This window comes from Mandrillus leucophaeus, unplaced genomic scaffold (assembly GCF_000951045.1).
Source record: "Mandrillus leucophaeus isolate KB7577 unplaced genomic scaffold, Mleu.le_1.0 Scaffold43, whole genome shotgun sequence".
In the NCBI taxonomy this organism is placed as follows: domain Eukaryota; kingdom Metazoa; phylum Chordata; class Mammalia; order Primates; family Cercopithecidae; genus Mandrillus; species Mandrillus leucophaeus.
This window is the reverse complement of record NW_012104587.1, coordinates 2,255,827-2,266,109: the sequence shown is the minus strand read 5'-3', so window position 1 is coordinate 2,266,109 and position 10,283 is coordinate 2,255,827. Positions and strand designations below refer to the sequence as shown.

The following is a 10,283-nucleotide window of genomic DNA, read 5'->3' as shown; positions in this document are numbered from 1 at the left end:
TTATTTAAATTATTATTATTATTATTTTTTAAGACAGGGACTCACTCTGTCACCCAAGCTGGAATGCAGTGGTGTAATCTTGGTTCACTGCAACCTCCGCCTCCTGGGTTCAAGTGATCTTCCTGCCTCAGCCTCCTGAGTAACTGGGACTACAGGTGTGCACCACCACTCTCAGCTTTTTCTTTTTTTTTTTTTTTTTTGTATTTTTTGTAGAGATGGGGTCTCACCATGTTGCCTAGGCTGGTCTGGAACTCCTGGGCTCAAGCGATCGGCCCATCTCGGCCTCCCAAGGTGTTTGGATTGCAGGTGTGAGCCATGGCGCCCGGCCTATTATGCTTTTAATACCCACAGGGTGTATCTGGTTTTCCTTCTTTGACTCTGTGTATATCACACCTATGGCTTTGTTCTTCCATTCATTCTGTGCCCACCAGACATCTCCACTCCTCTTTCCTGGGTGGCCTGACCTCTTGGCATCCCCTCTCCCAGCCAATATTTGTTCCCTCTGTGATTCAAATGAAGAGGACCAGGCCAGATGAGTCTTTCCTGAGCTGTAGTTTCCTGGTGTATGTATCGTGGTCCTGCCCTGATGCTGAGTGTGCTCTGCCTTCTCTTCCGCTGCAGGTCACTGATGTAGTCACGACAGCAAGTGTGGCAGCAGGCGTGCTGGCTGCTGCAGGCCTTGTGGGGTTGCTGCTGGCCAGAAGCAGGCGGGAAAGGCAATAAATCCAAGAAATTGTCCCAACAACAACCAATTCTTATGGAGGAATATTATCTAGCCAGCAGGAGTGGAGTTTGGCTTACTGATTTTACTGTTTTGTGTTCATGAATCTTTATTTTAATGGAGTTAAAAGCATAGGAAAATTTATTTGGAAATGCAGCTTAGTATGAATTCTATTAAAGACATCATTGGGCTCTGCTATAGACTGAATGCTTGTGTTCCTCTCACACCCCAAATTCATATGTTGAACTCTAACCCACCTGTGGGAGGGTATTGGAGGTGGGGTCACTGGGAGGTAATTAGGTTGTGAGGGTAGAGCCTCTAGGATGGAATTAGTGTTCTTATGTGAAAAGGAAGAGTCCAGACCGGGCACAGTGGCTCATGCCTGTAATCCCAGAACTTTGGGAGGCCAAGGCGGGAGGATCACCTGAGGTCAGGAGTTCAAGACCAGCCTGGGCAACATAGTGAAACCCCATCTCTACTAAAAATACAAAAATTAGCCAGGTGTGGAGGCAGGTGCCAGTAATCCCAGCTACTTGGGAGGCTAAGGTATGAGAATTGCTTTAACCCAGGAGGCAGAGGTTGCAGTGAGCCAGGATCATGCCATTGTACTCCAGCCTGGGTGACAGAATGAGACTCTATCTCAGAAAAAAAAAAAAAAAAGAAAAGGAAGAGACCAGAGCTCACACTCTCTCCACCACGTGAGGACCTAGTGAGAAGGTGACTGCAAGCCAGGAAGATTCTCCAGGTGCTCTCAGCATAACTGTCACCCTGACAAGTGGCTGCCCTGAACACTTCCTCCCTCCCTCCACCGCCCCAGGGAAACACAGGTCTCCCCCTGGAGGATGCTTCTGGGGTGCATCCGCCATCTTTAGTTGCACCAATTTCTTCACAGGAAGTGAGAGAATGGGGGGCTGAGCAGCTCCTGACCTTTCTGCCCACAGCTTCAAGCTTGCACTGAGTGATGCTGCTCCAAGGCCTGAGCCTGCGAAATCTGCAGTGGGCATACAGGAGCTATCCTGGGACATCAAGCAAGGCAGCGGGTGAGACTGCCCATGCAAGTCTCATCAGAGAACATTCCAGTGGCCTGGCCCAAAGAACTGACTTTTGGGTCAAATTGACTTGAAGGGAATCCAGAACCTTCGCTTAGTGACTGTGTGACCTTGGGTCACTGGCTTAGACTCTGAGTCTAGTTTCCCTTTCTGTCCACACAGTATTAAAACTGCTCACCTCCCGGGAACTATGGAGAGCACGTAGCCTGAGGACGTGGCTAGTGATTTTGACTTCAGAGTGTGTAAACACAGAACAGCTGTTGTGGTCAATTTGGGCACGTTGGCCAAAACAGAGATGGCAGGAGAAGCTGTGTTTAATATCCCTTTCTTTGATGAGCTGGAGCCAGAGCCCAGGGCCCTATCCCTGGTCCTTGTCCTTCCACATTGCACTTTCATGACGGCTTCCTTCTTCTCTATGTCTTGAGTGCCAAGGGTCAGGGCTCTGCAGGAGGGGCCAGGTCCAACCATGGGACTTCCTGATGGTTTGAGGAGATCTTTGCAGGAACTAAGACCCTCCCTACTCATGTCTTAAATTAGTTTCTCTTACCCCAAAATGAGACTTTAAGCCACCCAGGAAAGAGGATAATAGGGCAGGCAGCACTGGGAGCTCCCCTGCTCCTCCTGCTCCTCCTATGTCCTGGTTGTCTCAGATCCCAACCACCTTCAGAGCACTTTCTGGTGGATGCACATAAGCAAAACATTTCATTGTCCATGAGGCAGGAGGGCAGCACTAGGGCCTCTCTGTGTCCTGCCAGCTGTCCCGTCACTCCTGGGTGGGGAGAGGGATGCTGTCTTCGAGAGTGACACAAACAACAAAGGACAATCCAGTCCTACCACACACAGCCCAGGATTCCTGTTTCTCCAGCACCAATCAGTTTCTTAAAAATTTCTTGAGCTGAAAAACAGCTTGTGGAAGGAATATATGCATGCTCTCTTCAGCCACTTTTATTTATTTATTTATTTTTTGAGACAGGGTCTCTCTCTGTTGTCCAGGCTGGAGTGCCGTGGTGCGATCTTGGCTCGCTGCAACCTCCGTCACTGGGTACAAGTAATTCTTGTGTCTCAACCTCCTGAGTAGCTGGGACTACAGGCACCTGCCACCATGCCTGGCTAATTTTTGTGTTTTTAGTAGAGATGGGGTTTTGCCACGTTGGTCAGGGTGGTCTCGAACTCCTGACCTCAGGTGATCCACCTGCCTTGGCCTCCCAAAGTGCTGATATTACAAGTGTGAGCCACTGCACCTGGCCTTCAGCTACTTTTAATCTTAGCAAAAAGATTTGCTGAGACCAAGGACTGTCCAGAGGTGGTACAACCATTTAATGAACTTATGAAAAAATGAAGTATGCTTTTGTTACATATATATGTATAATATATATAAAATATGTATTATATATGAGTGTGTGTGTGTGTGTATATATATATATATATATTCCACATTTAGTGAAATCTAGTTCATGGCAGTCAGTCCAGAGAGGTCTGGAACTGGTTCAGTGTATTTCTCAACTTCACAGCAACACAATCCTGGTGTGCATTAACCTTTGGTGGCCACAACATTTTTTTGAGAAGAGTGGTCATGTTTTTTATTTTTTATTTTTTGAGAAGAGTGGTCATGTTTTATATTTTTATTTTTTACTTGTACTTTTTTTGATCATAGCTCACTGCAGACTTGAACTCCTGGGCTCAAATGATCCTCCCGCCTCAGCCTCCTGAGTAGCTGGGACTATAGGCACACACTCTAAGTGTTAAAGAAAGAGGAAAGAAACACAAAAAGGGGTTCAACCGTCAAAGACAGGTTTATTTAGAGAATAAACCTGAGAGGAGCTTCTGGTTGATTTTGGTCATGAGTGTTCTAACGGACTAAGGATATTTAAGAGTTTAGGAAGTGGGAAGATCATTGTAGGTTTGGAATGTTTCTATGTGAGGGAAAGTTTACTGTAGGGTTAGAATGTCTCTGGTCAGAGGGGAGCCTATCTTGGGGTTGGCATGTTTCTGGTTGGAAAGGGTTTTATCTTAGGGTTGGAATGTTCCTGGTTATCCTGGGAGTTGGTTTCCCAGCATAGGGAAATGTCCTGATGTCCTGGAGATGATGTTCTGGGGCTGGATTTAGGCAGTTTTTTAATTAACGGGAACATAGAATGTTGATGTTTGTCCAAGACGGCGATGGTCCTGCTCTGTCATGCACCACCACACTTGGCTAATCTTTTTTTATTTTTAATTTTTATTTTTTTGTAGAGACAGGGTCTTACTATGTTGCCTAGGCTGGTCTTGAACTCCTGGGCTCAAGAGATCCTCCTTTGGTCTCCCAAAGTACTGGGATTACAGGTGTGTGCCCCTGTGCCCGGCCCTGTTTTCCTACATATTAGTTAATAAATTTGTTAATTAAGTAAACCACTATTTTTTTTTCCTTTTTGAGAGATGGGGTTTCACTATGTTGCCCAAGCTGATCTCGAACTCCTGGGCTCAAGTAATCCTGCCACAGCCTCCCAAGTAGCTGGGATTACAGGTGCATACTACTGTGCTTGGCTTGTAATCCATCGTCTATCAAGTGGTTATAGAAAGTTAAGCATTGTACTTGATGCTGGGGTCCCAGTGGTACCAAACTTGGACTGTTCCAAAAATACTGGCAGGGAAAGGCACATTAGTAAAATAACCACATGGATCAGTGTTCACTGCAACTGTGAGAATCACATGAAGTGCAGACACGTGGACATCTGAGACTCCTAACGGGATCTGACCTAGTCATGGAGGTCAAGCACACCTTGGAAGGGCCTGGATGTTCCCATTGTCCAGCACACTGGAACAATTGATCCTGGACAGGCAGTGAAATCTGGGGAGGTGAGCCTTAGATCACAAGAAGTGAGAAAGCCTTCTTCTCTTGCTGTGCCTTCTGGTTTTTAGACCTGGACTCTGGGTAGAGCAGCTGGGCCCTCTGATGTGGAGGTAGCCCTGGAGCAAGGCAGGCATGGATGCTTCTGCAATCCCCAAATGGAGCCTGGTATTTCAGCCAGGAATCTAAGCAGAGCCCCCTCTAATTGTAGCAATGATAAATTATTCTCTTTGTTCTTCAACCTTCCAATAGCCCTGAGCTTCCAGGGGAGTCTCGTTAATCATTACAGCCTGGTCTCCACTGTGTTGGTGAATTAAGGGACCAACCAGCTCGCTCACGCATGAAAAAGTACAACCCAGGGGAGGGTGATGTCCTCAGTCCTGAAGGCAGAGTGGTGGTGGCTGCAGTGACCACCATGGAAGCGGCCACTGAGTAGGGTCACTGGTGGTAGAGGCTGGAGTGAGGAAGCACAGAAACATGGGGAGCTGGGCACTTCCGGAGCCACACCCAGGGCATGCTGGAAGTAGTGGAGGGAGATTTAGAGGTAGCTAATTCTCAGCATTCCACCCAGGACCAGCTTGAGCCATGGCAATTTGGGCCTGGAAAGAGTATTACTCCATCTAGTAGTCACAGGTGGGTGAGAACTCAGACCTTTGAGCTAAAAAAAAAAAAAAAAAACAAGCTTTCTAAAAAGAGGGCCAGTTGAGGAAGGGAACGGGGAAGATGCTGGTAGATGCGTAGGTGTTGTGAGTGGATTTAAGCACCACATGAGACAATACCGGGAGGTAATTGAGTTTTTTTTTTTACCTCCCTGAGAGTAAAATTAATAACATGCAATTACGTCAATGTTATGTCTGTGTAGAATGATGAAGACAATTCACTGAACATCTGTTACGTACCAGACATGGGGCTGGGTGCCATGTATGCATTCTCTTAGGTGATCCTCCTGACATTACCTGACATGGAAGAACTGAGTTTCAGAGAATCAACAGCCTTCTCCAAAGTCACCCAGCTGGAAATTGCTGGGACTATCCAGTGGGTGTTCACTCAGTGTTACTTTCCTCCTTTGTGATTCAGAAGTCTACAAAAACATGGTAGAATTCCTTTCTGAAGGGGCAGATGGCTGTTTATTGATCCTTCAATCTTATTTCAATTAGATCATACTTTCACCAGCGAGAGAAGGAAACGAAAGGATCTAGAGAGAGCCTGAGACAGAGCACGAGGGTCAGGCTGCTGGAGGTGTGGGGGAGGCCTGGGACCCCCACATCTCCACTGGGACCCCCACATCTGCTTCTAATACAGGATTTTGTGGCTGCTTCAGGCTGTCACTTTTGGTATTTCATAATCGCAAAAGAGCATCCAGCAACAGCCGCTCCAATTATCGCGAACGCACCGACATCAGCCGCGGCATTTTCCACCTGCAAAGCAAGCAGCTTTTGTTGAGCGTTCGCAGCAAGCCAGGCTGGCACTTTCTCCCTCCCAAGAGCCTGGAACTCCTCCCCGTCTCCCCTCTCTCCTGCCTCCCCTACGGCCTGGCATCTCCTCTTTTCTCTCCCAGCTGACTGGCTCAGAATCCTCTCCCAGAGAAGCCGTTGGCTGTATCCCCAGGGACTCCATTTTCTGGGCTGTGACCACTTCTTGGTGTTGGGTTTATCTGGGCTTGTCCTTAGAATGTGCCCATGAAATCCTTTTGAGAGAGCTTCCAGGTGAGGACATTTGTTCGGATTTGCAGCGAGGAAGAAGGTTTGTGCCTCACTTCCTAGGGCCAGAGCTCCAGGGGCCAGACTGGGGACTGTTTTGCAGTCTGAGTCCTCCTTGAGCTACACCGTTGCACAGGGAGGGCTGTGGCAGAAGCTGAGGGGAGACTTAGGGAGGCCATGGCCATATGCGTGCCCTGGGGTCACTGTGTACTATTCCCAACTGCAGCCTGGAAACTTCCATCTCCAGCTCTACTTCAGCCTAAACTTCAACTCCATGCCTTATCTCCACCTGGGCCTCTAATGGGCACCTCAGACATCACATGCCATGCCAAACTCTCGATTTCCCTCCCCAAAGCCTCTCCTCCTGCCATCATCCCCATCTCATCAAGGACGCGCATCCATTCAGTCCCGCAGGCCAGGGGCCCTGAGCTGCTACACGGTAGGCATCACAGGCAGAGACTCTAGAAAGGACAGCCGGGGTTTCAATCCTGGTTCTGCCACTTATTAGTTGTGTGTTTTGGGGCAACAAATGTGAAAGCCGATGAAGAGACAAGGGATGGAGGCTGCAGATCTTACACACAAATGTCCTTGAGCTCTTACACAGGTCCATGCACCCTGAGCGTCCCTTACCTAAGTGCTCTTTGGGGGGTTGCGGGACCTGTCACAGTCCTGGGTTGGCCCAGATTCTCCTGATGACCCCCAGAACTTCAGGAGTCATTTTCAGGATAGGGTTTAGAGGGGAAGGATCCTCAGAGGTCCTCCATCCACCCACTCTGCACATGGAGAGGCCTGGAGGGGAAGGGACCTGTCCAAAGACCCTCTGTGGATTAGAAGCAGATCTGGCATTGGAGCTCAGAGGTCCTGACTCTCAGTCAGTGGGTCTCCAAGAGGCTGCGTTTGCATCATTCACGGTGATCGCCTGGTTGCATAGCCCAGTGAGTCCAGCCCCAAGCAGACCTTCCCAGGGGAGATGGATTATCCAGAGAGGTCCTTACCTGTTGACAGTGGGACCTGCCATATCTCAGCTTGGTGACAAAGTGCTCACAGTTCCTGCTCACAATACTGTACTTCATCTTCTGACCAACCAACTCCTTGGCAGAACTGATGATCACCCCCACGGGCAGTGGTTCGAACCTACGGTCCAAGCTGTTGTTGACCCGATAGTTACAGCCTTCCAGCACATCTTTCAGGAGCTCCTGTTTCACCACTGCAATGCCGCCCACGACTGAGAAGGCACTGGAGGAGCTAGCCGCGGGGTACCCATCTGCAATCAGAGGCATTCTCACTGGCAGGGGAAGGTGAAGTAGGGAGAGAAGGGCTTGAAATCTCCACTAGGGAACTACTGCTGTTTATCCTTTCACAAATGTGACTGGAGGATTCACAGATTTGGCTTTTTTTTTTTGGACGGAGTCTCGCTCTGTCGCCCAGGCTGGAGTGCAGTGGCGCGGTCTCAGCTCACTGCAAGCTCCGCCTCCCGGGTTCACGCCATTCTCCTGCCTCAGCCTCCCGAGTAGTGGGACTACAGGCGCCGGCCACCACGCCCAGCTAATAGATTTTGCTCTCTCTTTTTTAATCAAATAAGGTGTGAATGTTTGTTCAAGTCAGTGAATGTCATGATTGCCAGTGGCTGCTACCATATTCCATGCTATGCATGTGCATCACTTCTGTGGCCAATCCCCTGTTATCAGTCATTTAGGTATTGGAAAAATTTTCATCATTATAAGCAATGATGGTAAAGCATATTTATTACGTGTTCAGCTTTGTACACTCGTGTTTTGGAAAAAGATCCACTTCGTTTAGTACCCACTGTTTCAGTTACCATGCTGTGCTGTTACACATACTTCCTAATTTAATTTCCTTTTTAACTTTCAAGGAAAATACTATCATCTCAATTTAAAAACCAGTATCGGGCTGAGAGAGATATCATGAGACTTTTCCGTGCTATGAGAAGTCCTAGAATCAGGATGTGAAACTGCTTCTCTTAAGCCCCAAAGTGCAGGTTCCTTCCACTGCACTGAGCTGGTGTTGAGGGAATCCTTTGTAAAGTGTCTTCTGTCCTACAATCTCGCACAGTTCTAGGCACATAGAGAGGTACACAGAAGAGCTGTCAACCAATGGAACCCCAATTGCATTATATAGTGACTCCAGGTGTTATTTTTATTAAAATGGATAGTACCTAATGCGCACAATAATTAGGTGTGTTACCTCTCTTGCCCTGTTTCTAATCTCAAGGCTGATGTTTGCACTTAGAACCCACTTAAGAAAATCCTGTTGGCTGGGCACAGTGGTTCATGCCTGTAATCCCAGCACTTTGGGAGGCCTACACGGGTGGACCACTTGAGCTCAGGAGTTCGAGACCAGACTGGACAACATGGTGAGACCTGTTGTGTTTTCCCTACAAAAAACACAAAAATTAGCTGCGCATGGTGGCGCATGCCTGTCGTCTCAGCTATTCAGAAGGCTGATGTGGGAGGATCACCTGGCCTGAGCGCGGGGAGGTCAAGGCTGCAGTGAGCCATAATCACATCACTGCACACCAGCCTGGGAGACAGAGTAAGACCCTGTCTCAGAGGAAAAAAAAAGAGAGAAAGAAAGAAAGAAAAATTGTCTTAAAAAAGCCTGTTTATGGCTGAGTGTATTAGCTCATGCTTGTAATCCCAGCACTGTGGAAGGCCGAGGCAGGCGGATCACGAGGTCAGGAGATCGAGACTATCTTGGCCAACGTGGTGAAACCCATCTCTACTAAAATACAAAAAATTAACTGGGTGTGGTGGCGTGTGCCTGTAGTCCCAGCTGTTCGGGAGGCTGAGGCAGGGGAATCGCTTGAACCTGGGAGGTGGAGGCTGCAGTGAGCTGAGATTGTGCCACTGCACTCCATCCTGGTGACAGAGCAAGACTGTGCCTCAAAAAAAAAAAAAAAAAAAGACTCTTTACATCCTGCAGGTTAGGCACAAAAAGGACCATGTGTCTTCATTGCCATGCTTTGTCTTACAAGGTCCCTGAAGGTCATCTGGATTAAGTGGGCTTGATTTACTATTTTCCTCAATTCAGACATTTTTACAACCCTGCCTGGGAGATGATGGGTTGGAGAAAACTGATAAGATGCAAATGTCTTGCTCTGATAGTGATGGGAATGGTTTTTGTCCAGTGACAGTGTAAATGCTTAGTGAAAAGAGAACATCAAGAGTTATGTAGTGGCATTGCCTTAGAGAATATGAACTTGCCTGCACCTACCTAATTTGGCAGTCTCATTGTCTCATTTCTGCATTTTTGTTGTTATTGTTTTTTGAGACAATGTCTTGCTCTGTCACCTAGGCTAGAGTGCAGTGGCACCATCTCAGGATCTCGGCTCACTGCAACCTCCATCTCCTGGGTTCAAGCAATTCTCCTGCCTCAGCCTCCTGAGTAGCTGGGATTACAGATGCCCGCCACCACCCCCAGCTAATTTTTGTATTTTTAGTAGAGATGGGATTTCACCATGTTGGCCAGGCTGGTCTTGAACTCCTGACCTCAAGTGATCTGCCCACCTTGGCCTCCCAAAGTGCTGGGATTATAGGAGTGAGCCACTGTGCCTGTCCTCTGCATTCGTTTTTTTCCCCTTTCGTTGACTATCCATACATATGTTTCCTTCATTCTGCTTTTAACTGGCTATGTCATCTTGCTGCTTCTGTTATTAATGAGTTAAATAAATCACTGGTATTGCTTGCTGTGCATTTGTATGAGAATTTTAAAAAAATGTATAAACCTGTGAGAATTGCGCCCATTAAGGAGCAATTAAGTACGTAATATCAAGACACCTGGTTCTGTGAAAACATACGAGGCAAAGGATCTAGCACGGAGAAACATTGTTCCTTTTGAGAAACTTTCTTCTTTAAGACCTAAGAAACCTGGCTGGTTTAAGTCGTATGAGATTCTGCATGCTAAGTTAACTGACTTTGAGCTAGAGAGATCCCAATGCTGAAGCAGCCCAGCTTTGCTGCGGGAGG

At 47.7% G+C, this 10,283-nt stretch overlaps 2 protein-coding genes across 3 annotated transcripts in view; one reads left to right on the top strand and one right to left on the bottom strand.

Annotated features, from left to right (window-relative positions):
* HRASLS2 (HRAS-like suppressor 2) overlaps positions 1 to 919 on the top strand; it is a 15,688-nt gene extending 14,769 nt beyond the window's left edge. For both annotated transcript variants that reach the window (XM_011993441.1, XM_011993440.1), the window contains one exon: positions 622 to 919. In XM_011993441.1, coding sequence (XP_011848831.1) covers positions 622 to 723 — 102 coding nt within the window. In that variant the 3' untranslated portion in view covers positions 724 to 919. The remainder of the gene's footprint in view (positions 1 to 621) is intronic.
* A 4,786-nt stretch (positions 920 to 5,705) lies between these two features.
* The window catches only part of RARRES3 (retinoic acid receptor responder (tazarotene induced) 3), a 6,432-nt gene continuing 1,854 nt past the window's right edge, over positions 5,706 to 10,283 (bottom strand). The window contains exons 3-4 of the mRNA XM_011993583.1: positions 7,293 to 7,561; positions 5,706 to 6,015 (exon numbers count right to left, since the gene is read on the bottom strand). Of these exons, the coding sequence (XP_011848973.1) occupies positions 5,923 to 6,015; positions 7,293 to 7,561 (362 nt within the window). The 3' untranslated portion in view covers positions 5,706 to 5,922. The remainder of the gene's footprint in view (positions 6,016 to 7,292; positions 7,562 to 10,283) is intronic.